The sequence below is a fragment of the Charadrius vociferus genome, unplaced genomic scaffold (genome assembly GCF_000708025.1).
Source record: "Charadrius vociferus isolate BGI_N301 unplaced genomic scaffold, ASM70802v2 scaffold793, whole genome shotgun sequence".
NCBI classification, from domain to species: domain Eukaryota; kingdom Metazoa; phylum Chordata; class Aves; order Charadriiformes; family Charadriidae; genus Charadrius; species Charadrius vociferus.
This window is the reverse complement of record NW_009647833.1, coordinates 254,879-282,458: the sequence shown is the minus strand read 5'-3', so window position 1 is coordinate 282,458 and position 27,580 is coordinate 254,879. Positions and strand designations below refer to the sequence as shown.

Genomic DNA, 27,580 nt, shown 5'->3' with positions numbered 1-27,580 from the left:
AATGAAAGGACAGAATTGCCTGAATACTTGATAAATAGCTAAACATACAAGTGCTTATAAGACCATAAATACAAGATTTCTTTATATTTTCTTCCTCATCCCCCTCTGCTTAAGTTTGTTTAATGGAGACTAGAGTAATAAAAATGGCATTTACAATTAACGTTTCTAGGGTTGCAAAATAAAAATGTAGCTCGGGGTAAACATCCATTGCTTAATCTTCAGCATGTAAAATAACGGAACTATGACAAGAATTAAATAGTTTAGAAACGAGTGAGTAGAGTTGCAGGCATTGAAAGCTTGTTACCCTTCTGAGCAGCCACCAGGGAGAACAAATGGTACCTTCAGTCTCTCATTTGAGCTGCGGTTCTTGGTTCAGGCTGGGGAAAGGACAAGGGAATAGGACCGAGCCGGAACGTTTGTATCCCGCTCTCTTCCCCCCCTTTCTTTCTTCTCACCTTAAAATCCACCGTCAGCTACCTTTTCACTGAACTCTGTCTCCACTAGATTTTCCCTTGGGAGCATCCTGTCTACCAGTGGTGTCTAGTGCAATGTTATGCTTTCTTGGAATGTTTCATGAGTACATAAACATCGCTCGCTAATTTCCTGTAAGCCAAATCAAATTGGCAATTGCTGCTGCTTCTTCCAGTATGTTTCTTTTGTCCTACTTCCAGTTCACTTTTTTTATGGAAGCTGTTGAAGAAACTTATTTTTGAATCTGTCACTCTTAAACCAAATGTCTACTGAAGAAGAAAGTAACGATGACTTCCAGAAAAAGTGAAAAGGCTGATTTTTGCAAATCAAAACCTTATTAAAAAAAAAAAAAAGGATTTAATCAATTTTTCTGCTTCTAAACTGAAATCAGGAATATTAAGTTTAATTCCTAATATGGGCATGATTGAAGGACCTCACAAATTTTCTGTGTTTTTTTCTTTTAATGGAACCAGTAACTTCTAGTTAGAAGTTATGATAAATACCGGATAAATGCAAAAGAAAAGGAATCACTGGATGTATACAGATATGCTTGTAATGCAGCAGACGGAGCCCTGTGAGGAATAGGTATAACGACACCGACAGCCTGTTTCCTTTAAACTTGTAAAGTGAAATTATGTTGAAAGGCTCCAAAGTGAAATCTGGCCAATCTCCTTGATTATTTGGAGGGAGACGGGAGGGTGGTAGCAATATAAGTTTTCATGTGAAATGTTGAAAGCGGGTCGGTCCCAGTGGGGACTTTGCAGACCTCTGACTATAAAGCTGCCCAGACTAAGTATCCTGCAAGGTTTGAATGCGGCAATTTATCTGCACGAGGGATTTGATTCAGATCACAAAAACATCAGCGGCTGTTTCAGCCAACTTAAACCAGGTACAGTTTTTTCCAGAGATTAAAATCATTACTAGTCCCCTGCATGTCAGTGATAGCCGTTTTTGCTGATAATGAGTGTTACGAGGATTAAATATCACTGTATCTAAGGAATTATTAGGTGAAATGAAAATGATGCTTTTTTCAATCACTATAAAAGTTGGCTCCACCAGTCCTGGCCTGCAGAAGGGCTCTCAAAAACAATCTGCTAGGTGTATGCCAGTTTTCACAGCCTTCCATCCCACAGGGACAAGGAATTCAATAGTGCCCTACATTTTTAATGTGTTGCAGCTTTTTTGGGTTTCTTTTTTTTTTTTTTTTTTACAAGAAATAAGGGGAAAGAATAAAAATGTTTAATTGCTCAGGATTAGCCGAACAGGCAGCCTGCGTCCTGACCAGGGTAAAATCTGTTTAAAAGACTCTTTCTAGTGGAGTAATTTCCCAGTTTCCTTTTCTGAATGTATTTGTGTAAAAGAATTTTGATTAGCATTTGCCTTTCCAATTTGTTGTTAGTCCAAGGAATCTCCATGTAAAACTGGCATTCAACGTTAAATGGTGAAAATGGAGAGCTAATGTTACAAAAAGCAGTTAAATAGTTACTGGTTTGGATCCCTTAATTGCGTCTTTTTTTGTTTTTTAATGTACTTAAGGAACCTATCTCCAGCAAACATGAAATCATATGATTTTTGTTGCACTTCTGAAATGTTTTGTAATAACGAGCATGTGACTTAGCCAATTTAAAGAAAGTTCATGTCCAGTACACGCATGCGAACCTCTTCCTCAGTTAACAAAATGAAGCCAAAGCAAATTGGCAGAGCCTGGGGAAGCAATGTGACTTTTTGTTCTTGCATCACCCTGAGAACATAACCTCAAGTTAATTTTTCTGAAACGTTGTTGCTACTGTTTTCGGGCTTATCTTCCCTTGTGCCAGAATTAGGCGGTTTAATGAAGTTCAGCTTGTTGCACTCCTTTAAATTTTTCTTCTGTGGAAAAAACAAGGGCATAAACATATGAGGCCGTGCACTTTATATGCTTAAACCGAGAATTTAACAGTTTGGGTAACTGCAGAGAGTGGCGGTATTTAAAACCACAACCTGTTGATTTGGAATATCCACAGCAGCTGGAAGTCTCCCTTGCTTGCAGCTGCATATAGAGCAGGAACAAAGGAAATTGAAAAGCTTTCACGTTGCTTCAAAGGAATAGAAAAGCATTTGTTACTCACTACTGACCCTAAGAGAGAAAAGCCATCTGCGCCTAGCTAACTTTTAGCACTTTTCCAGTGTGGTGCCCAGCTATTGTGCCATTACCTGCCCTATATTTAAACCATTCTGAGTTTAGCCCGAGTTCCTGTTTCATTAGCCTCTGTTTTTCCCTGGGTTCAATCCGAGCTGTCTCTCTTGTCTTTTTTTCCTCGGTTAAGCTAAAGTTGCATTTACCCACAAGATTGAAATGAGTCATTTGATGTCCTGAGAAAACAAATATAATTTTCCTGTGGTGAGAGGGGAACCGTGCTTTCATCTCGAGTTCTCTTGGCTTTTTTTCATTCCATCTTAAGGAGAGAGAAAACTCGAGATCAGGCTTTGCTTAACCTTATTTTCCTTGCTCGTAGCTGTAGTAAAACTGGAGCCTGTTTTCTAATAAACACTTGCACGAAGTCTCATGACTGAACCAGTAAACTACATGACGGCACCGGGGAGGAGTTCCCAGATTATTTTGAGGGCCGCTCAGGAGCGAGGGCTGTCACATGCCGGCAAATGCATCTGGCATCATGCGGTGGGGTGAGATGGCAGCTCCGTGCTGAGTCAGGGATCGTGTCAGAGCGCAGGGTCCCCGGCCCGGCCGGCTCTCTGAGGGACAACCTACAGCCTCCCCGCCGCACCAGGCACAGCTGGCCACCGCTGCAGAGCTCCGCCGGAGCCGGGCAACGTGCCCCAGAGATGCACAGGTCACGTCGTTTTGACCTTGCGGACCGCAGCTTGGGAGCCACTGACTTGCAGCATGGTAGCCTGCTCTGAGAGAAGCTGAATTTTGCTAAGCGAGGCAAGGGGGAAAGCGGGGTTTCAAAGGAACAGCAGCGTGTTATGGCGGGAGAAATTTGACCTGGTGGATAAAAGCAAACTTCTCAAAGCAGCAGGTCTCATCATCTGAAATGTCCGTGGGACTGCGTGTATCACATGTTTCCTATTTAAGAATAAACATGAAAATAAATCAGAATTGTTCTTTTTCCCAGGGTGCTGGCACAGCCATTGGAGAGCTGCCTCCATATTTTATGGCGAGGGCGGCCCGACTCTCTGGTGCTGAACCTGATGATGAAGAGTACCAGGAATTTGAGGAGATGCTGGAACATGCAGAGACTGCACAAGTAAGAACAGTGTAAAACAGCAGAATTAATAAAACACAGAGCAACTAGATGGAGTAAATAACCATTCCAATGAAATGGGAATGGGCCCAAAATCAGTTGGTGTGAGTTCACAAGGGACTTCCCAGGGATGGAAAAAGATCCTCCACGGTGTAGAGATACCTCTGGTGACGGGAGGACAAGAATGCCGCTTGTTGAAGCACATATAATAGTGCAGCCAAAGTATTTGCTAAAAATACTGCGTTTATTTAGACTTCCAAGAAGAGCACAGTAAAGGTAGGGAGAAAGCGGGCTAACAACCCAGTGACAGAGGAGGTGCTACTCCATAATCATGGTTGTCAGAGCTGCGTTTAAAGCCTCCCTGGGCCAGGAGATGGTTTTCAGTCAGTTCATCCCCTTCAGATGACATTTGCCTGCCTCGCCACTAACACCCTCAGGGGCCAGGGCATGACCCATTCGTCAGCCTAAGGAAACATATTTTTCCTGAGGTGAAAATGCAACCAAACCGCTCGGAATCCCTTTTTGTTGCTCTTGTCATTTATTTTCTTGATGGATTAAATACTGCTTGTGTTACAGCATAGTTTGCAACTGAGGCTGCACATCAGTCAGATATTATGGTAGGTAACTTTTCATTCAAGGCAAGAGTTTGCATCCTGTTCACAAGTTATTGATAGTGTTTTAGAAGAAATTAAACATTTTTTTTCCCCTCAAACTACTTGCCACTGAATTTCTCTTCTGTGTTTTTCCTTCTTATCCTGTTTTGTCTGCCACTAAGTTGAAATGGGTCATGAGACTGCTATCAGAAAACCAGCAGATGCTATTTGCCATGCACTGCTGTCTTTAAACTGTTCTGCCAGGCTATTTTCTTGATATAAATGTATACTTTTACTTTTTTTCTCCTTCTCTTAAAAAATGAATGAAGCTTTTCCATGAAAGAACGTGGTTTGTCTGGAAATACTGAGTGCAATCTAGTAATTCTAACAGTAAACCCTGTGTTTCCTGAGAGCCTCCCCCTACTAGAAAGTTCCACAGGGTTTTTCTGCTATTGTAAAGAGTAAATTCTTCTATTTCTTTAAAGATGCAGTGTGTGTGGAGGGGGAAATCTGCTTTGTTCCTTACTCTTTCATCAGTCTTTGCTTTCCAAAGTAATCCCTAACTGTCTAAAAATCCAAGTTGGGGTAAAATAAACCCCAAACGAAACCAGTCGAATACATGACTGGAGAGCTGAAATGCTATCTGTGTTTACTGAAATTCTCCCAGCAAATTATATGCGTGTACAGTTATGGGAGCAGCCAGGGTTGGTTTCCAGAACGCACAGTAAGATTCTTGGGAAGAAAATTTTTGCTAGAGAGCATTTTGTCAGGACAGGCCAAAATATAGCTAGCTGTATTGACTGCCCTCACTAAATGAATGGCGTTGTGTAATTAATTAAGAAAAATGATGGTGTTATTTACCAGTACTTCTGATTTTATTTTCTTGGCAATTGAATTTGGATTGAAACATGTTGTTTTGTGGATGGATGGCCAGGAAAGAAAAAAAAAAATCTTTTTAAACTGCATTTGTGGTTTGGTTTCTGTAAAACACTTTTAACATGAGGCTTTGACGATCTGATTAAATTGCATTGCACTCATAAAACTGACAGTTCAGTTTTTTCCATTTGCTAATATGACTTCCTTTTTGCTTTTGGCTTCAATCATGTTTTTGCTAGATGTCTGTGGGAGACAGGCCTGCCTTTTCCTATGACCTTGAGTAAATCCCAATCTTCAGCACAGCTTATCGCTATCTGTTCTGTAATTGCTATTCCTGAGCAGTTACGATGTCTATTTTTAAATTGCTCAATAACAGGTTTTATTACCTACATCAGCTTCTCCCACTCTCCCAAGCTGAAGCCTTATGCTTAGGAAAACACGGGGGATGCGACAAGTGTCTTGTGCCACGGAGACTACTACAAATGTTTGACGTCAACTGACAGGAGCCTTCTTTCAGTATAAAGGTCTCGCTTCATCCTGCCTTTATGAAAGGCATGAAAAAGGGTGTGTTAGATTTTGAAGAATAGCTTCCCCCTCTACTTCTGCTGAGCTGCTATGTGCCTACAAGGCAAAGCCGAATGCCTTGACGTTTTTGCCTGCGTGTGTTTTGTTTAGAAAGCTTGTCGCTGCTGTTTCTCAAAAACAATGGTAATTTTGAGAAACAGATGAGGATCTTCTATGGTGAGAATAGACCATGAATATAACATCCCGCCTGAAGGATCTGTGAGGGGGAATGTGCTTGCGAGCTTGGCACTTAAAGAACAAAAAAAAAAAAAAGAGGAACTTAAAAGGATTAAACAGCGTAAAGGTTTAGTGCCCTGTTCAAAGTTACACAGAGTAAAATACTATTTCCTTTAAAGAGTCTGTTGATGGATTTTCTGTTATAAGTCTGGGATCCGAGTGACCTGTCTCCTTGAGCTAGGCTTTGAGAAAACTCATTAGCCTGCAGATGATGTGTAAGTCTGCCTTGTACTTTCCATGAGCGTACTTCAGAGAAAGCCCCTCATTTTAAAGGAACACTCACTTTTCCTGTCTGCGCGCGCCAGCCAGTTAGTCCCAGTTACACAAAGGGAGCGTCAGAGCTGCTCTTGCCTCGTGGCTGCTCTTGTTAAAGTCGAGCGCCTTTGCCCTGGAGAAGGAGTGTGGTTTACGAGCGGGGCTCTTTTTTTCTCAGAGCTCCACACAATGCAGAGCCCAGCATGCTATAGGAACAGAGCGACCCGCTCCGGTTTGTTAATACTTAAGGCAGTATTTAAAAATTAGGAATATTTCTAATGGTATCTGGCTTGCTGTTAACTCTCTTCCAGTCGAATTCCAGAGCGAAGGAGTTTTTTATCAGAGCTCCCCTGTTAGCCACGGGGAGTATCTCCAGTGCAGCCGTTCAAACCAACCTCTCAATTAGGGGAAGCGAATCTGCTACTTACTGCTGGGGCAGCACATTGCTTGCACTGTGTTATTACCATACTTTCGTGCAGTTTCATGTCTACGCACACGTGTGTGGGGACTCTCTTTTGCTGGTTTACTAGTTGCTGATCGTTACGTCTTCTCATCTTGTCTCTGTCATGCTGAAACGCTTAAAGCTGAGGGAGGTTTCTGGTGAAAATGAAGCTTTTTGTGCCAGCTTCCCTCAAGGTACTTAGAGATAATGTGTAATGCGTGGGCCCTCGCTGTATCATGGTACTCCTTGCTAAGAGGAGAAAGTACTAGTATCTTTGCTGTATATCTAATCCTTAATGACGCTAAGTGTTTGGATTCATTAAGTAGCATAGTTTTAAGAACTAATGATTTACACGTCGGGCTTTGCTTCTGTGCAGCGTTGCCGCAGCCAAATTTCCATGTAAAAATATTTTCTAGTTGCCTATGTTACTATCAGCCACTGCTGTTTGTTTACTTTCCAAACCGTGTCCTGCCTCTGAAAGAATACGAGCTCGAAAAGGGGTTAAATCCATAGAAAGGCTGAGATGCAGCAGGACTGGTTTGTAAATGATTGAGTGCCATCTGCGCGCTGAGTGTCAGTTGTTGCTGGGACCTGTTTTTGACTCCACTGAACCTTTACTGGTTGTGGTTTGTCTGGCCATCACATGACTTCTCTGAAAATTCCCCCTCCCCTCCATTTCCAGTAAACTGTTTGAACAGGAGTGACTCAGACTGAAACCAGCTTCCCTGTAACCACAGGGCTTGTTAAAGAATTTGTCAACGTGGACTCAAGAGGGTTTGTATTAAACTGAGCTGCAACTGCTCCGGTTTGCATTGCGTCAGGAGTTCCACCGAAGAACTTCCTGCTCCGAGAGCCAGCTTCTCGTCTGCAAGGAGTTAAACTGATAAACTTTTGTGGTAGTGACAGCTAGGCACGGGTTAAACCCATCTTTCGGAGAGGTCCGGTGCCTTGAGCTGGGTTGCTTTCCCTCGGCTTCACGTGGGGTTTCTCTTTGCAGAAGCAGAACAAAGTAGGCTACCACACCCAGCCATGGTTACTTGGAGAGCCCGGCACTGTGTTCTGACACGACACTCTGACTTCATTCCAATGGAATGATTGGGTTCAACTAATCAGCTAAATGCTGCTTAATTAGCAGTGTAAAAGGAGATGGCCAAATTAAAAATGGATCTCTCCCGTGATTAAACTAGCAGCTAGTCTCTGATAAGTTCCGGCTTGAAAAGGATTCCCTGGCTGCTGGCTTGCTCAAGGAAAAGGTTTTACGGGTATTTGGTACAAGAAAAAAGAAGTTAAAGCAGACCACAAGCGGGTTTTTATAAAGCAGTTGTTATAAAAATGGAAGTGGTAGAGTCACATACAATAACTGGAAAACCTTGACTTTTTTTTTTTTTTGCTTTCCCAGAAATAACTTGTTTAAACCCAACATCAAATTCCGTTCATAATTTCTCTTGCTGAGTCTTCCAGTCACTCCTTTCCTCATCGGCTTCCTCTCTTTATTAATTGTGCCGTACAAGGAGGAGGTTGTCGGTGTTTGGTCTAGGCTGCCTGATGGGTGGCCACCAGGAGGCTTGTCTTCACACACTGCGTTCCTGAAGTTTGGTGCCTTCGTGTGTTCATAGGTGTAGGGGGAGGCACCTTACCTCTTTTATCTCAGCCCATAATTAAATGGAAATTCCAGCCTTGAAGCTTCACTTTAGAAACTTCGCATGAATGCTAGAGCTTGAGAGTGAGATGGCAAACTGATAGTGGACTGATAGTAAAGTCTGCTGATTTTTTTTCATGGATGATATAATAAACAGTGAATATACTAAGTATCAGCTTAGTTTTAAGTTGTTCTCCAAAATTAGTGAGTTGAAACTTTGGAATGAGTGGATGAAAGCTTTAAATAAGGGAAGTTGTTATAGAGGGCTTCCTGAGAAAAGAGGTAGCAAAGAGTTAATATCGGCAGAGGGTAGACAATAGGAGCTATGAGTAACAAATGTGTGAGCCACCTCCTTGCTGGGTTTCTTTGGACACTGGGAGAGAATAGGGCAGTCTTGTGCCTGCATTGTTCTATTCATTTGCACACCTGCTTACAGATAAGGAAAAAACAGCAATGAGCATTACATTACGTTTGCTCATGGTAATCTAGAGATGACTTTTTCACATTCTTCTTTGAACGGCTTTGTGATAAAGTCTGTTCCCTGTAACTCGTTTACCTATCCCTCTCTCCTTTTAATGTTTAGTGTGTAAGTACATAAATCAGAAATTATCAAGCCACTGAAGAGATCTGGATTACTTCGCAGTATTTTTACTCAAATTTGGGATATTAGCTCAGAGGAGTTTTTTCGGTAACAAATCTCTCGCTTTGCAACAGAAGCGAACCTTTTCAGAAAGAACGTCACCACGTTTACTGGCAATCTTGCAAGCTGCATGTGTACTGTCGTTTTGGAGAAGCGGTTGAACTCTGTATTGAATTTGCATGCTGCGTTTGGTGTGCCTTGGGGAGGCTCAGCACAAGTTTCTAAGGGAACGATTTGGTCCTAAATATTTGATATTTCATTCCCCGGTATTCTGAGAAAGACCAATAAATGATCAAAAGTTTGGGTCAGATAAGCTGCTTCAGAAATATTTTTTCAGGGAGAGCCTTCAATAACTGATAGAAATTAATTATGGTATCATAATCAAGAAAATGGCTTCTTCCACCCCACCCCCCTGCTCCAGACGCTGTTTAAATATCTGTGTTGTACAAGAGTCTGGTATGCAGACCACTTCTCTAAGCTGTCTGGGAACCTCTGCTACTTCCCAGGGAGAACAAGCTCGAGGTATGCTTAGTGCTGCACATCTGCTGGCGAGGCTGGGGAGCACGACTTGTGTGCGAAATGATTTGTCGGAGGTGTAAGAAATTGCTCACTTTTCTTCTACCAGTGGTTTTTCTGTGCATGGGTTTTCTTCCTTAACTTATTTCTAAGTTCTCTGTGGAGGAACAGTGTGGTTTTCTTCAGTGCTGGTGGCTTCGGCTCTGTTTTGTCAGGGATTGAAAAGGTCAATCTATTTGTCTGGTTATCAAAAATCGCTTCCTTTCTTGATGATGGTGGCTAAAGCAAAGCAATAACTTGTTTAATTCCAGCACTCGTGAGTCCTTCCTTGCAGTGTCTGGATCACAAACTACCCAAAAAATGGCACTTAGTAATTTTTAATGGATAAAAAAATTTGAGGCCATCGATTTGATTGCTCATCACACCGCTATAACTAGATTGACAGACCTGTGGCTGCAATAACTAATTGCAATTGTAGCTTTGAGATAAACGAGCACTCACTGTGCAGCTGCAATGGTATTTTAGGCAGCCAGCACGTTGGTGGAGGCAATGCCAGTGTACGCTTTCAACTGTAGAAGCAAAGGCTGCAGAGGTCAATGGCTGATGTGTGGGAACCAGAGCGATAGGGTGTTCTTTTACTTCATTCTTCTTTCTGTAGGTGGCTGCTAGTATCTCATTATGGAATCGCAGAAAAATTTATCTTGGAAGGGACCTGAGGCAGTTTCTAGTCCAACATTTTGCTCAGAGCGGTGTCATCTGTGAGATCAGCTCGGGTTCCTGAGGGCATTGTCAAGTCTGGTCTTGATGCCCTCCAAGACTGGAGACTGCCCAACCTCTCTGGGTAACCTCCTCCAGCGGTGGACAGTCCTACCAGCCGTGCTGCTCCCCTGACACGCCAGACTGCCAACGCTCTGCCTTGAAGTAGACTGCAGGATCTGCCCACTGCCAGATCTCCTGCAAGATGTGAATAGAAAGTAGCTCTTTAGCAAGCAAAGAAATAATACATTTTATTTCGTGCTTTTGTGCACTACTGTAAAATTGCCGAGTGTCAAAGAGGACATGTTGCTTCGTGCTACTGCACAGCCCTGAAGTGAGGAGTGGAGCACAGAGGTGGCAGGGGATGTGGTTAAAAGGGCTACTGCTCTATAGGACGGATCTGATAAGACTGAAAGGACATGCTCCTTCCTCTTCCTTCAGACTGTTTCCTTTAATTGTGTCTTATTCTTTACAAAATTTCTTTATTCTTACAGTGGGAAGCAGAAGGACTTTTTATGTCGAAGTCTGAGAGCTTCAGTTCTAGCTGTGGAAAATGCTGGCGTGAGGTTTGAGAGTGCCTGCTAACTCGTTGAGCTCCATCGTAGGTCTTCATTTTGGTATATCGCTTCCAAACTTGAGCACGGTGTTGGATTGTAACAGTCTAAAATCTTGAAACTAAAGCTCCTGAGATGGAGTTTATTACAAAGAAGCGTTTGCTGGTTCTTCCCCCAAGGTCTAGGGGAGAGGGAGAAGTGTTCTTACAACAGTAAGATGTTCTTACTGTTGGACAACTGGTTAATGAAATTAAGAAAATACCTACAAGTCCCTAATGCTAACAGTCTGCTTAATCCAGAGCTGGTTGACTTCCTTCCTACTCCTGTTCGTGGGAGATCTTATTTACCATATAACGGATCCATTACTCGCAAGTTTCACACTTTCACTCCGAGACAGGTTAAAATTAAATGACCAGGGAAAGTGAAGCTTGCTGTTGGAATGAACGCTTCGCTCTGTTACGCTCTGCTCCCATAAGGTTTGCAAAGGATTCAACTCTGGACATGGCTCTATCTACAGCTTCTCATGTCTGTCTTTTCTAACAGCAGTTTTAAAATCTGATTGTGAGGACAATAGGTTTAACTGTGTTTTCTATGGAAAACCTTCCATTTTGGGGGTACAAGTACTAATTGTAGTTACTCGTATGTCTTGAGTTTACAAAGTCCCAAAGATGAGCATCTTTCCGAATACGCAGTAAGCTGGAGGTACTTTTGAGAAAGCCAGAACAGAGATCCAGGGCCACGGCCCTTTCCAGACGCGTTTAGATGTTGAGAGTCATTGCAGCTGACGGAGCGGGAGATCGGTACCGCCGTGAACCACAACCAAAATATTCCTGCTTGCAACTTACTGGAACCTTACTCATGAGATCTGTTACCTTTGATGTCCTGCAGGAGAGGTACGAAACGGTTTCTTTGGTCACTGAGTAATGAACTATTTGCAGTGATAAACAATGACTGTCAACTGTGTCTTGATCTCCGTTCTCTTCGTCTTAGCTCCAGGTTACCGTGTTGATCATTAAACGTTGTTGCTGATCTGCCGCTTTCTTAGCGTGGATGCGTGTTGTAACCTCGCAGCCTGTAGGTAGCTCTCTGACTTCTTTAAAACCGCTCCTCTGCACTTAATATGTTATTTCAATGAGTTAATAATTCTTCCCAGTCCTCTAAAATTCTAGAATTCAGTGCTTAACCACAAGTGGTCATTCTCCCATAAGTTGTGTTTGATTCCATTGTGTTGTAATAGAAAGCCAGAAGAAACAAAATGTTGTGCAGCTCATTTTTAACATAACTCAGATTTTTACATAAAAAGGAGCACTGTCTTTGTAGGCAGCTTTTTAAACATTAAGGAATTTATAATTTTAATGATCGGAGACGGTAGCTTCATACATCGTCTTCAATCTTTGGAAAAAAATGTTCTCCTTTACAGATTATTATTTGGATAATTAAACTTTGTTCCTAGTAAGTAAATATTATATCCATAATGTAAATTATGCTCAAATCTTGAAGGATTGTCCGCTTCTTCCTCACGTGCAAATTACACATCGGCCTGAGGGGAGCCTGCTGGCCCGAGGATGAACACCTACAGCAGCTTTAGTATTCTCCTTGCTTATACAGGACCCGTTCCGTCAAGGTGCAACACGGTCACTTCGGATCTCTGTTTATGTCTTTGTATTATTTTTAATGTTCATTCACGATTATGTTTTTTATTAGAGTAAGAAATCCTGCATAACCCCTCCCAAGCCTTCCAGAAATATATTTTGAACTTCTTAAGGCTCCCATCTGCGAGGTAATTAATATCCCGCTTGAGTGACTGCATTAATACTCGCATCACTGACTTCCCCCTGGTCCTGCATTAAGTCACTGTTTGTTCTCGCTGGTAGCGAAGACGCGCACTGGGAACTTCTGGTTCAGTTTAGTCTCCTGTATTCCTTCCCCTCTTTACCGGCCGCCTTCTCCGTGCTATATCCACCAGTATTGCCAATGTGTTTGTAAAGTGCTCGATGTATTCAGAGCCCAAAAAAAATTGTGAGAGAAGAAAAGGCTTTCTGGGCCTCAAATCATTCGAACTCCAGATCATATCTTTCAGAGACTGACAACTGTCATCACTGCCGCGCGCAGGGAGGAGTTGGTTTGTGAGAGGGACTCATAGCTTTCGCGGTGCTCCTAAAAACTGATTGCAACTCCATGTTAGCAAATAAACCGTTGTGTTACGTAATTGTTATAGGCCCATCTGTGCGTCTTTTGGGAAAATATCTCCTGTCGGAGTCGCATGGGTGGTTTCTGGGCGGGCTGTGGGGCTCCGTCCAGTGCTGAGTATTCGAAGCTCCTTCATAACCATCGATGAGTCCCTTGCTGTGCGTCCACCAACGACCTCTCTTCTTAGAGATTAAGAAAAAAGAGGCTTCGTAATTTCAATGTGAACAATAAATTGTGACCATTCTGTTTTCTGACAATAAATCAGCGTTGCAGAGGGAAAAGAGTAAAAATTGTGGGGGTTTAATTTTTTTTTTTTCTTGAGCTTGTTAACTAAATCTAGTGAGATGCTCTTCACTCAAATACAGAAGAGCTCGTGCGACTTACCGTGCAGTGAAGGGAGAAAGAAGAAATAGAGATTTAAATTATAAATGGAAACAAAATAAAAAAGAGGGATGGGACAAAGCCCTGTAGTTAAGACAAGAATCTCCAGCACTCTTCACAAACGAGGGCTTTTTTTATAGGGATAAATGCTCTGTGTTGAGTTACAGTCAAAGCTGCACCATAATGCATATTTAAAGAAGGAACATTGTGGTAAATTTTACGTAGAAGCAAAACATGTAATTTCTCTTTACTGTCCCTTTAGGTTTGGAGGTTTGGGAGAGTTTTTTTTTTTTTTTTCTTTTTTTTTCTTTTGCAGCACACAGTAATGAAACGCTGGTATCAATAAAATGTGCCATTTTACTGAAGGCAGATATGAAGCAAACTTCCTCCAGCCGCCAGCTGAGACTCGTGAATCAGTATTTCAGTGCTGACCTTTTTATGCCTCTTATTTCCATTCCAGTTCTTGAGATCTGATGATTAACCCAATGAAGTAATGTTTAATCATTTAACCGTCCTGTGCCTGTATTGTAGCGGTCACAGGAAATCTATTTCCAAACCAAAAAGACAAATCATCTTTGCAAGGGACATAGTGAGCTAAAGTATCCTGAAATGTTATAGAGAGTGAATCATATTAGCTGAGAGTCGAGTCCAGTCTAGATACTTTAATTTTGGGGGAAAATGTTTTGCCTGTAAGTAGCTGAACTTTTATGTCTTTTTTTAATATTTTTTTTTAAAGCAGTAAGTTATGAAAGTTGTTTTGCTGTTATTTCAAATGCTTAAAATAAAATAGAGAAAAGATTGTTCCCTGTGCGAGGCTTTATAACAGAAAAATTATATTGTGAAATAGGTAAAAGTTGTGAAACTGATGATTGTATTCTCTGAGAAATGAAACTTTTAAGGGTTTTTTTTTTTATTATAATTACAGATGTCGCAAAGATTTGACAAATGCAATTTAAGGAAGCAAACAAACAGAAGTAATTCTGAACTTGTTTTCATTAAAGTAACTGTTCAGACTGCAAATGCATCGCTTTGGTGCAGCCCTGGTGTGTGTGTTACCATGCGAGTTATTTGGAGTTGTGGTTACACTGGATCATAGCAAATAGGGGGAAAATCTATTTTGGCTTATTTAGAAAGTTTACTAAAGGAAGACAAATAAGTTCTTGACTGAAATTTTTAGAACTATAGCTGTGCTTTCCATGGAGTAGTTTGTAATAGACAATTAATGTAAAAAAAAAAATTCAAGAAGAAACAATCTGACCAATAATTTTAATAAAGTTATGAATTAATAAGGTGAGAAAAATGGCCCAAACTTTTTTTTTTTGAGTGACAGGCTTGTTACACTTTTTTCAACACTTTCATCATTGCTTTTATGACAAAAATTCTATGTTTTTAACTGAAGAGAAAAAAATTAGTTTCAAGGCAGCCTTGAATTTTGCAACAGTCTAGAAATGTGAGCGAGGGAAGCTATTTATTTTTAAGAAATTTCATGAAAATTGGTGCACTGTGCTTACACTAAGTTCATACAGTCAGTGTATATATGATTATAATAATATATATTTTATTAAATCGGCTGTGCTGCAAGCAATAGTTTACAGATCACTTGCTAGAGAGTTTGTTTCCAATTCCAGCTTCTGAAAATTAATACAACAGTGTATTAGCAATACAGTCTCAGGTGATGGGTAAACATGTTAGAATTAGAATAGAAACAACTTCTGTTGAAATACATCATGGACCTATTTGAATAATTGGGTTGTAGTGTTCTATTTTAAAGATACTTTGCAATGAGATTTATGGAGCTGTGAAAAAAAATTTATTGGCTTATAATGGCTTATAAAAGTGAAAATACTGTTCTAACCCCATGAGCATTGTGAAACGGTGAACAAAATAGGAACTGAAAATATCACGGTCACATTCAGCTTTGTTATAGAGTACGGGGGGGACATCTTATGAAATTCCTCCAAAAGGCACTACTTTTTCGGTTCACCTTTTCAAAGAACAAAATCCTGTTGACAGGACGATGTTACTGTTAGGCTTTAGCACACTTTTTCAGCTTAAATTCACTTGTAGAGAAATTCTGAAGACCTATTCCTACTTTTGTGTTTGGTTAAGGCATTGGAATCCCTGTTGCCTCCTCGGTGTGCTGCATTTTGTTTCCCTTATTGGTAGCCGTGTGCTCACGCTCTGCAGAAGAGTCTCTCATCCTTTCCAGTTCAGGTCCCACATCCTCAGTGGGGCTGAACGTGGATCTTAGTGCTGACCTGGATCAGGGATGCTTTATTACCTTCTTTGGGTTTTGTTTGCTAACTTGGAAATAAGGATGAGGGAATTTCAGTTGGAGAAGGAACTGCCCTTGATGCTGCAAGATATTTGGGCTTGGTTCACTGGTAAATTACCATGTTTGTTATTTGTAAAAAATTGTGTCAAAATGCACTCTTTTAAGTGAAAAGTATGAAAAAATTTACTTTACTTGTCGTGCGGGCATATTCTAGACCTGTTTCTGCTAACATAAGTTCAAGTGTTTGTTAACACCCTCACTGGGAGTGGGTTTTGATCACTCGTGTACTGGACATATCTGAGAAGTTCAATAATAAAAATGAGTTTTCAACAAAGAGTGAATATTTCACCTATTCCATTTTGCAATAAGACATTCATGATCTCAAGGTGTTACTCCTGGTTAAAGTTAGCTGATTCACCCCTTATAAAATCCTTTTAGAATATTCTGTATTTTCCTGTGGTTAAAAATGTCCCCCTGAGATGTAGGAAATCTCATTTATTTGGCATTTTTCTTTAAGTTGAAGTATTTGTTTTAATTTGGGTTATTTTCTCAAATATAAAGTATAATAAACAGCATTCTTCTGATTTCAGTAAGAGTTGGGGTTTTTCTATTTGAGAATTTGTTGACTGTTTTTAAGGCACTCCAACAGAGAAAAGTTACTACTTGAAAAAGGGATGTAAAAAGATACCAAATGGCCTTATCACAGACTTTTTTTTTTTTTTTAATCTGTCTTAGAAAGTTGTGTCAGTTCCACAGTTCAGAATTTAAATAATATGCAAGAACATTGTCAAGTAATTGTAATTTACTTGCATTGGTATACAGTATTAAAGGTTTCAACAGAATTGTAGCAAAGTTAGAATTGCATAAATTTAATTTTTCTGGATTATCTTGAAATGTGGAAATTAGAATATCATTAACTATTGATTAAATGAATTTTCTTGTGAAATTTATCTGACAGTTTTCTACAAATTGCAAATCAGTGAATACTGCATTGCTACTGGAAAATCAATTTTTATTGGGTGGGGTTTTTTTTTTAAGAATTAATAATTAAAGTTTGTATTACCAAAGATACTCAGCTTTCTATAACTACTGAATAGATAATACTGACCCTGTGTTTAAGTTTTTGGTCAGTTTTGCTTCAAAAGAATTTTACTCTTGTGTAAATTCACTTCTCGCATTCAAATAAACTGCTTGTGAGAATCTTTACCTTTACTTTTAAAAATGTTTACTGGGTATTTGGTAAACTCTGAGACTCTTGAGTTTGTCCTGAGTATGTTTGAAAGTTGCGATCTCAAAATAAAAACCGGCAGCATGTTCTTCGCATGGCTTTGTAAAGAGTAGCTCAAGTATTATATGGTCTGCCACCTTTGTTGCTTTTAAAGTATTTTAGGTTCAGCTCTGTGGATTTACTGAACTTTACAATCTGTTGTAGAGAGTACTTAGAATTAGCTGTTTTGATTAAGATCCTGGGTTTGAGAGCAAAGATCTCTGGATATAAGGGGATTATTATATTCTGGCTTTGTGTTTTGAGAAAGTACCTTTGTACCAGTGTAAATGGCATTGAAGGAATAAATTCCCTTTGCTTGTTTAAGGAATAAGGTACAAGCAGCGCTGGCAATTCAAAGATATGGGGAGATGAATCCTAGAAAACCCATTTCCATAGCAGTGCGGACTTGGTGCCACTTGCAGGGTTTGAAGACCAGAGCTCCATCCGTGTGGGTGGTCAGACTTTCACACTCAGCATTGTGAATTCCTCTCTCTTCCCTCGAAGCCCAGAGATCCAAACTGGCCTTTTTGTTTTAAAAATTCTCCCAAATGCTAATCAGGAAATCCCATAGCATGGGGGATATTGAAACCCCATCCGTTTTGATGGTATGTTAATTCTGGAGTTTGCCTCATTAATGCTTCGTTTTCTTCGTTGCAGGATTTCGCTTCCCGGGCTAAATTGGCTGTGCAGAACCTGGTGCAGAAGGTTGGCTTCTTCGGCATTTTGGCCTGCGCTTCGGTAGGTTCGTTTCGATAACGGAGGGGTTTGTAATCGCAAATTGCAGATTGAATGTATTGCAGTGAAATGCGACCGCTGTGAACTGTGACTTGGTTTTATTTGAGTCCATATGGACCTTCGTGTGCCGCCTTTGCTGCGTCTGTGTTCTCTGTGGTGCTTCGGGAAATGGGATGGTTGTGGTCCTGGCAAGTACAATAGCGTGGAGAAACTCCAGTCCTAGATTAGTACCAAACACAGCGAATTCTGCATAAAAGCACAGCTAACCCTTATTAGCCCTCCCTTCAACTTCACCGTTGGGCTTCTTGACACTGGTTCTCCGTGGAAGATAATGAGTTTGGGATAGTCCTGTTCCCTTTTTAATGCATCAGAAGAGTGTGGTGCAATGAGGGATCCCCTTTTGCAAAAGCTAAAACAATTCCTTCTGCAGTTCAGCGTGGTGCGGTGAAACCCGATAAAAACAGGTCAGCTCACTGAAGATGCAAAAGGCTTGTCGCGGTAAAGAAGACTTACAAGAGACTGAACTACGACGTTCTTAAAATTCAAGAAGTTTCTGTGTGCGTTTCAGACCGGGGCCGCTCCCTGCCGTTGGTGTGGAGGCCGTGTCTTCTCCAGCAGGGACGTGCGCAGTGCTGCTCCCTGCGCTGCCTTGGCGGGTATTTGGCAGGTCAGAGCATACGCCCGCTGACAGTTATCCTCTTGGGACTTTCCTAGCTCAGAGTATTAGCTGGCAAGATGTAGCAAGAGCTGTATTATTACCTACGGATTCTGCTGGAACCATGTTATTATTCCTTGAGGTGTTTGTAGCTTGCAGTGCTTGACATCTTCAAATCCAAAGATACACACAGATTGAAGAGTGGAGAGCTGCCTGTATAGATCCTGATTAGAATATTCATCCGTGGTAATTCTCCTGACTCTGCTCAGGAGATATCTTTGGGTCGTTAGGAACCGGAGAGAGCAGAACGAGGAAGCCAGTTTCAGCGTCATGGCTCTGTGAACTACAAACTATTTGTAGCTTTTTTTCTCTCTAAGCAAGGGGTGATATGAGCATCTCCACTGATGCTATTTTAGTGTTTGAAGTAGGACAATGCTGTTCTTTTGGAGTGGAAAAATATTGAACTATTTGAGGTTTAAAATCTCTCTCTCTGGAAGCTTAATGAAAATTGGTAGGACTGGTGTGCCTTAGTCTTCCATCCCCCTCACAAAAAGATGGGCTGTGATGGGCAGAAATGTGATTACAGTGGAGGAGGAAAGTGTAGGTCCCCTACGATCCCGTTCTGCCGGAATAACCCCAGCCGTTAACCAGCTGCTCAGCTGATGAGGTTTTAATTCCACCCTTGTCCAGCATCCCTCTGTTGCCTAAATTGTAGAGATGACAGTGCTAACTATTTGCTCAAATGTAAGTAACCTGTCTTAGCTGGAAAGAATTAACATGATTATAGTTGCTGGCGTACAACTTCTGTTTACTAATCTCTTGAACTCTCTTAATGTTTAGAGTGGAGACGTAGGTTACAAGCTGTTCTTTGAATCTTTCCACCCAGTAAGCTCTTAGACTGCTCCTTCGCTGCCTCTGACTCATGACCCTCTCTGTAGTCACCGTCTTGTGAGCCATCGCTGCGCCTCTGCGGTGGAAGCAGAGCAGCAGCTTGTGGGTGGCAGGGATGAGTTCCTGGAGGGGCTGGAGAAGGTGAAACGCGGCTAAATGCAGAGCAGGGGGAAGGAGTTGGTAAACATGAGAGGCGATGTGTGAACTCTTCGTAGTTCCTGCTTAGTAATACTTAAACATTTGCTTAACTTCTTACCTGCTTGCTGCCCCGTTCTTCAACGCGCTCTGAGCTCCGGCGTCCTTTCGCTTATATAGGCTGCCCTGGGCCGGGGGAGGGCTGAGGAATCGGGACTCCACCACAGCGCACCGGAGGATCTGTAAATGTGTTTACAGAATAACTGCAGAGCAGCAGTAAAAAGGGTGAGGTTAAAGGTGGCAGAGGCAATGAAAAAGCATAGGGATGCAAAGCTATACGTTTTTGTCGCATCCGTAGGTGAGGAGAGCAGCCCCCCACGTGCGCTCCTCGCGTTCCTGTGTTCCCCCCCCCGAGCTTCAGGGCTTTGTGTCGGGGCTTCTCTTGCTCATTGCTGCTTCTCCACAGGCTAGAAGATCTCTCCCTTACCTGCCGCCCCCCCCCCTTTTATGGCCCTCTTACTTCTCGGTTTTTTTTTTTTACTGTAAAATTGAGTTTTAAACTTCGCAGGTTTATCCAGTGAAGTCAACTGGGTGTAATGTTGTTTAGTGGCAATAAGCAAAACATATTATTGTCTGGAGCTTAATTCCTGTGTAAAGGCAGCTCTGGGGAAGGAACAAAGCAAGAATTAGCCCTGGAAGAGCCTTGCTGTGACTTGTGAGAATTTGCCCTCCTGTCTTTGTGGGCTTTTTTGGCAACTCCCAGTACTGCGCGCGCGCGCGTGTGTGTTTTAAAAAACACAGAGAAAACCTCGCTGGCCTGCCAATGTACCCGAACGGGGACTTGTCGAGTGGCTTTTTGCTGTGATGTGTTTGATGTGCGGGTGATATTCGCAGTTACCCATACCTGAAGCACGCTGCTCCCTCTGTGGTGACAGTAATGCAGTAATTAAATATTGTGAGCTGACAAAAAACCTCAGACCAGCCAACAAAGAAGATACCCGAGACCTAGAGCAGACTTGGCTCAGAAGAGCAAAATTACCTGGCTGTGGTATAAGTAAATAACTGCCTGGCCTCCTATGCCTAAGACAGCTGTCAGAGGTAAAGAAGCATTTTAGTTGAAGTGGAGCATGTTTAGAGACCGTTTCGGGGCATGATTAGAGACCGTTTCAGATTTCTTCCTATGCAGGTGGTGTTGTGGGCGCTCGTAAATTTGAATTGCTGCTCTATAACATCTAAGTATAACCCCGTGAGCTTTCTCACAGATTTCAGATTTCCATTCGGTCAGTTACTATCTTTTATGGCCTTTAACAATCTACAGTCTTTATTTATTTGTTTGTGTAACGAACCAACACAAATACTGCGGGACACGAGCCCGGTGATACGCTGTGGATTAAACGTAGCCCGTGCGTTTCCTCAGACAGGCTGCCCTTGTGCTGCGCGCAAAGTGTGAAAGGTTGGAATTTGGATACTTTCTTGGTTTGATTTCAAAAATATCTTACAGATAGAATTACAATACCAAACGTCAAGCCAACAGTTTAACAATAACAAAAAAAAAATCTTTTAATTTTAAATGAAATGCATATGCTTAATAAAATCTAATCAGTGCTTTTAAACTGGATACATATGACTGTAAATGCCAGGTTTTAATGTACTTTCTCAGATGGAAATCCCTGGGGAACATTTTGAACACCAGCTTCCAAGAGTGATGTGCTTGTCAGTGAGAAAATGTGATAAATCACTCAAAATGGCTTTACTGTGGTTTCTGTGCATTTCACATGGAAAACTTTTTGTTAGCTTTTTTTGAAATCCAGGGGTAAGGAGGGACCATGAGAATGGAATTGTCTGGGACATTGTCTAGCTGAATCCCAGAGACTTAAGTTATGTGGTGTGACGTTAGCATTTTTGTAAGTATCAAGACACAAGAGTTTTGGATCAAGTTGAATAAGGGGAAAATGTTCATTTTTCAAAGTTTCAAAGTCTGTCGTGTTCCTCTTCGTCTGAGTAAGTGCTGCAATTCATGACCCTCTTTCCCCCAAACCCGCTGTTTGACCTGGCCGGGATAACATGTGGCCACTTTCTGGTTCCCTTCTGGACCTTCTTTGGTGCAACCCTGATTGGGAAAGCAGTAATTAAAATGCACATCCAGGCAAGTAGATGCTACACCTCCCTCGGGGCTCTGGGGTGAAGAGTTTTGGGGGTTTTTTGACTGCTACGCTGTGTTACTTCGTAATGAACTCTGGAGTCTCCTTTCCTGACCTGAAGTAATGGAAATTAATTTGGTGCAAAGGATTTACAAGAAAGGATCTGCTGGGCTTCTTACGCTCAAAACTTAGGCAACTGAATAATTTATAGCTACAAACTAATGAGCTCGTTGCCTCCACCGCTCAGGAAATTGGTGGTTAGCCAAGTTATTTACCTACGGTTTTTACCAGACTGAAAGGACTTCGTACTCATAATGAACTTGCCTTTTTGGTAACAAATACTCATTTCAAAGAGCACTGCAACTCGCCTTTACCGGTTAAGCGGCACTTTTAAATGCTCCCTTTTATCTCAGTTGAGTGTGTAGAGAAAACCTCACTCCTTCCAGGCCCTGCAGATAGCAGTCTGAGGGTTCGTCTCGGGGCACGTTGGCCACAGTTTGCAAGCACGGTTAGCAATTTTAGGTGTCCTCGGTCTATATTATTTTGAAAGGGACGGCTTTCAGAGGGTGTCCAGTTTTTCTTGCTAACTCAGAGCCTTACCGGATGTTCCGAATTTGGCAATCAGAATCTCCGGTTGCTTTCAAAAGTTTTCAGTCTCCTTTTTAAAACGTGTCACCGTTTTGTCCAATGAAAGTTGAAGTATTGGTTCCCTGACGATTCGTTACTGGTGGCGATGTGGTTAGTGCCATATCGTGAACTACATCACTCTGTCTTTAATGATTAGAATTAACGAGTTCAGCTGGGACTTGTTTTCTTTAAGCATCTCCACAGGACTGGTGCAGTGCCTGTAGCTGTTTTGCTTAGAAATCTTTGCTGTCACTACAATAAAATAGCAGAAACTATTAGTAATATAAAATGACTCGTCTAGTACCCTCATCAAGCTGCTTAAAAATCTTTCTTTTGCCCTGAACAGAAGATTTCAATCTTCAACCTTTTTTTTTCTTTCTTCCCATCTTCTTGTAAATGGTTATTTTACTTTGCCCAGTCCTTAAACAGAAAGTAATAGAGATCTGAAAATTCTTTCATTTACTGTGATAGAACAACGTTTTCTCCACACTTATTTTTGCATTATTTGAATTTTTCTGCTTTTAAATCTGTGCACTGTTAGAATTTTTTCTGGCACCACAGAAAAGTGAAATAGTGTTTGTGAAATAGTCCTTTCATTATTTTATTTGCCTTGTTTAGCTAGCAGAATGTTCGCTATGTAATTTAGAGTGCTCTACACTCAGAGCAAGTGGAAGTGAAAAAATATTTCCCCGTGTCTTGCACGGTTGGTAAATCATCTTATTTTGTAATACGTTTAGCTATTAGAAGTCTCTTTTCTGTGATGCTTGATTTCAAGCATACTCTTGTGCAATAGCCTTGATTTTTGTAGTGATCTTGCTGCAATTTGGAATTTGGGAAATGTAAGAGTCATGGAAGAGGCTTTAGAGAAACCTTTCTCCAGCCGGGAAGTGAGTGACTCTGCAGTGGCCATCTCGGAGCCGCTTTTAACCGGCCTCTTCCTCCGGACCACAAAGTCATTTTGTGTAGTTCTAGTCACATCCCTTATTTCCAGACTAGTGAATGCAGTTCTCGTTAGATCGTGTTTAAATTGCTTTAAGGAAACTGTGGGAACTGTTTGTGTGTGTATACACATCTGCATGCAGTCTTGCTCGCTCTTTGCAAACAAACGAGCTGTCAAATAGGACAAAAGTGGAATTAGCAAAGGCTATTTTAACAAAATTTGACCTTTAGAAGGGTGTTAGAAGGGAAGGGACTGCTAATATTTTGGACATTTGGATTGTCTGCAAAATAAGCCATGTGTTACACAAGTTTCTTCTGTTGAAATGACTCTGTTCCAAGTAGGCTGTTGCAGTAGAGCCAGTGACAATGATAGTTTTTGGAACAGACAGGTACCCGATGGCTCATACTTTGTTCTTCACTACGGATTTTTTGTTACGTTTCTGGCTGAAGCACACGAATGAGGGGACTAAGAGATATATGATTTTTCACTTCCGTGATCTTTAAGTACGTGTGTTTGGGTAAGGGGATGTGAATTTTTCTGCACGGTGATGACTGTTTTTCCATTAAAATATTGTTGATGGAGTAAAGTGACCTTGAGCTTCTGGGAATTTAAGTTTGGGGAGGATGCAAATGGTTAGTAACAAAGGCTACAAAAACATTGCAAGAAATGAAATCTATGAGGAAATAGAACAATAAAGTAAACAGCTTTTCTCTCTCCTGCCTCTTTTTGAAGAGGGTATTGAAAATTAAAGATCTTGAAAGAAAAAAGAAGGGAAAACTATGTGTGAGTGCTGGACAAGCTGTCTGGTTGGAAAGGAACAGAAATTGTCAGAGCCCATTGTCTCTGCTTCCCTTTTCATCAAGTGTTTCTCTGATGTTTTCCTTCCTACAGAAACTTTTCGTTATTATAACATTCAGCAAACATATAGTGGAGCAGATGGTGTCCCTAATCGGGTGAGTAGTTCTTTAACACAGTAATACCTTCACTCATTAAGTGGAAAAGTACTGGAGGAGTCAAATTAGATGGGCTGAAAATTGTGCTTTGCTTCGAAGTGCAGGTTTTGGCCAACACCTAATTTAGGTCTTCTTCCCAACTTCATTCCTCACCTCAAAGGCTTCAAGTACTTCAAGAAACATAATAGCACTGGAGGTCAGATGCCCTGAGGGTGTAGTACCAGCAGTTCACTCGCACCCAGAAATACGATGCAGCTCTTCCAGTTATAGATTGCTGCGCTTTTAGCTGCAAATGGGCTGTTTTGTATGGACTTTCTGCAATATTGCAGTTTGGTCCTGTGACAAAAAATGAAAGAACTGTTGTGATTTATGCAGTGGCCCAAGATAACAATAACCATCTTCCATAATTTCAACTACCTCACACATTTAAAATATTAAAACTCTCATAAAATGTCAGAATGAGAAATTTGGTGTATAGAGTTATATCTCCATTTTTTTAAACTTGGTTTTTCATAGGAGAAATTACATGGTTAGACTGTTCCTATTTTGAGAAAATCTGTCTTCTTTTTCTTTTTTGGACTGTGTACTTCAGCAATTGATTACTATTTTATTTTTTAAGCGAAAATCTCAGTTTAAAACAAGAAAACTAAACAAAAACCCAGCTAACAACTGAGGGGGGAGGCGGGGGGAAGAGGCAGCAATTAAAACAACTTACTTACCTGGTACCGTAGTGGGTTTGAATGAAGATTCAAAGATTAGGACACTAATGATGAAGTGCTAGATTTTTGCCTCCTATCTACCTGTTCAGTCATGAAATTCTGTGTAATTTTAAAATCCATTGCGGATGTTCGCATTTCCTGCCTGGTAATCCAGCAAAAAACGCCGCAACAGTCCCTCTCTAACTCTGCAGAAGTTTCATAAACAGCTTGATGCAAACAAAGCGTGCAACTTACTTGATTTAAACGTAGGGAACTAGATCAAATCATACGGATTTCATCAAAAATTCATGCTTAATTGTTCAAGGGAACAGTTGTGTTCTTGGGGGGGAAAGGTACTGCCTGTTCTCAGTGTGCTGATCAGATCGATGCCAGAGGTGCAGGTTTAAAGTTTTAAATGTGAGTCTCTTAACATTTAAATAGAAAGCCTTATTGTTGTGGGGTTTGTTTGAGGGTTTTTTGGTTTTTTTTGTTTTTTTTTTTTTTAAAACCAGATACCTAATATGCATCCATAAAATAAATTCTAAGGTGTTTCTACTTTTCCAAGGTCTTTCACTTGTCATATGGGGCAAATTGATGGCCACTCTGCTTTCCGAACTGTAGTAACTGTTTGCACATAATATGCAAAAAGCCACACTCCTCAAGAACAGTTTCAGGGGGGAATGTCTGGAAATGGTTCCTTTTAAAATATGTAAACTTCCAGTAGTGATGCTATACAATGAGAAAGGAGTGTCGGAAGAAACATTCTAGAGCATTTCACTAACGAAACAAATCCTGACTTTATTCCTCCCTGATCTGCTGATTGGGTGTCGGGTTTGTAACAAACTTCAAAATTAACTTGTTGCTTTGAATGTTATTTTTTGGAAGAAAAGAGAGAAAGGAGAGAGAGAAAGGAGGCTGCTTTTAACCATCATTAGTTAGCTTGTCTTTGTGTCAGTCACGCCAGACAATTACTACTAGCTTTTGACCAGCACTGCTACCAGGTCAGGTATCTTTCCAAAGATTTACTCTCCTGCAAATCTTGCAGCCAAAACTAGTAGGTTTTTTCCTACTTCATCTGTCTTGGAGATAATTTTGCATCAAATTACTTGGAATGCATTCGCAAGACCTCTGCTGGATTCAGATTTTATTAGATGGTTGATGTCAGAGTTAAAAAATGTTCTCGGGAGACAGTAAGATTTTTGGAATGTCCCGGTATCCTTGACTTTTCTCAAGCCATCTGCTAGCATTACCTCATCAATTTCTTTTAGAGCAGAGTATAAAACATGTTAAACAAAAGCTTGCATTAAATCCCTTATTATTAAGTTAAAGTGTAGTTCTATTTAATGGTCGGTAACTTTATTTTAATCAAATTCTAGCCGACAAAATGACTTAAGGCTTTTTTTTGGTCTGGGATATTGCTCTTACGCAATAGAAAATGTCTAAGCACAATACTTTAAAATAATGAACATATTCATACACAGGGTAACTAAAATCTAGACAGAAGATTAAGTTATGAGATAAAGTCTGAGAATATTTGATCTTATAAGCCAGGGAGAATGACTGAGACTCATGTAGTTATCGAGAAAAAGAGCAAAAATGATTCACCTGCAGCACTTGCCCACAGCTCGGTGGTTGTTTACTTGTGTTGCTGGATGCACCCGGCGCTGCACGCTCAGCCTGCCATAACCAGCCTGGTGCGATATCATTTAGGGTAATTTGATTTTACAGTTTTGCCTAGGTCTCCATTATAAAAGGATCGTAAAATACTCCTTATGTTAATTAAATAAAGAAGGAAAAGAAAATGTGGCAGGAAATTAAGAAGCTGTTTACAAAAGATTGTTTGAAAACCGTGGTGGTATCCAGTGTATGAAAACCGAAAAGAAGGTCGGGAGGATGGGTGGTGGCAGCAGCGAGGAGCTGCGCCGCACGAGCCCAGTTAGAAGGAACAAGGAGACGTGGATGGATTGAGGAAACCGAAGTTAGTCTGAGAATCGGAGCTGAGGAGGATTACGAAGATGCTGGTAATGATCGACCTGTTCTACCAGCTAATAGTTTAAAGTTGTGTTGTTGCTGTCTAAAATGCTGGAAGAGGATAAGGTTTTCTCTCAGGTTGTATTACGTTCATAAGCTGTTGCGAGGAAAGATGGTGTGGAAGGGTTTTGTCGCATTCTGTCACTTAAAGAAGCATTTAACTTATCATCTGTGTAAAACACTTTGATGCTGGTTTGAGGCCAAACCCAGCCCGTTTAAAATGTTTAATTATCATGTATGTTGTGGGTTTTCTTTTGGCTCTTTAATCTTTCCATTTTATTTTTTTTACCTACAGCTGCAGGATTGTTTATGAAGTCACACTAAGCATATTGCTTTTAAGCACGATCATATTTTCTTTGAAGTGGCAGTTTCAAACACAGATTAAGAATTCCCAGAAAACTACGAAAGAAATAGTTCTCAAAGCACACACCATCCACGAAACTGCCTGCCATCAATTGCGGGTACATGTTCAGAAAGAAGAAAAAATCTAAATTATTTTTTTTTTTAGTTCAGTGTGCTCTGTTCAGACTTTGGGAAAATGAACTAATAACTTTAGAACTTCAATAGACATCTAAAAAATTCCTACACGCGTTTGATACAGCGTTAGACAGCACATGGCCTTCACCTCAGAAGCATCTGAACTTCAGGGGCACGTGGTGGCTGCATCCCTTGGGACAAATCCCACCCGTGGGGCAGAGAGATTCCCTCAGACTATTGTTAAGTTAATTATGAACTCAGGTAATTACAGAGGCTGTGATAGTTACTCAGAGGGGAGCCACCAAGGCTGAGCACCTGAACACTGAGCTTTGCCTTTGTTCTCTTGATGTATCTTCTTAGCAAAATGCCTGAACTACTGCCTGTAGCAAACAGTGC

The 27,580-nt window shown here is 41.0% G+C and overlaps 1 protein-coding gene across 1 annotated transcript in view; it reads left to right on the top strand.

Moving 5' to 3' along the window:
* The window catches only part of VMP1 (vacuole membrane protein 1), a 59,190-nt gene that overhangs the window by 21,350 nt on the left and 10,260 nt on the right, over positions 1–27,580 (top strand). The window contains exons 6-9 of the mRNA XM_009882685.1: positions 3,588–3,719; positions 17,559–17,643; positions 21,324–21,463; positions 23,917–23,978. Coding sequence (XP_009880987.1) covers positions 3,588–3,719; positions 17,559–17,643; positions 21,324–21,463; positions 23,917–23,978 — 419 coding nt within the window. The remainder of the gene's footprint in view (positions 1–3,587; positions 3,720–17,558; positions 17,644–21,323; positions 21,464–23,916; positions 23,979–27,580) is intronic.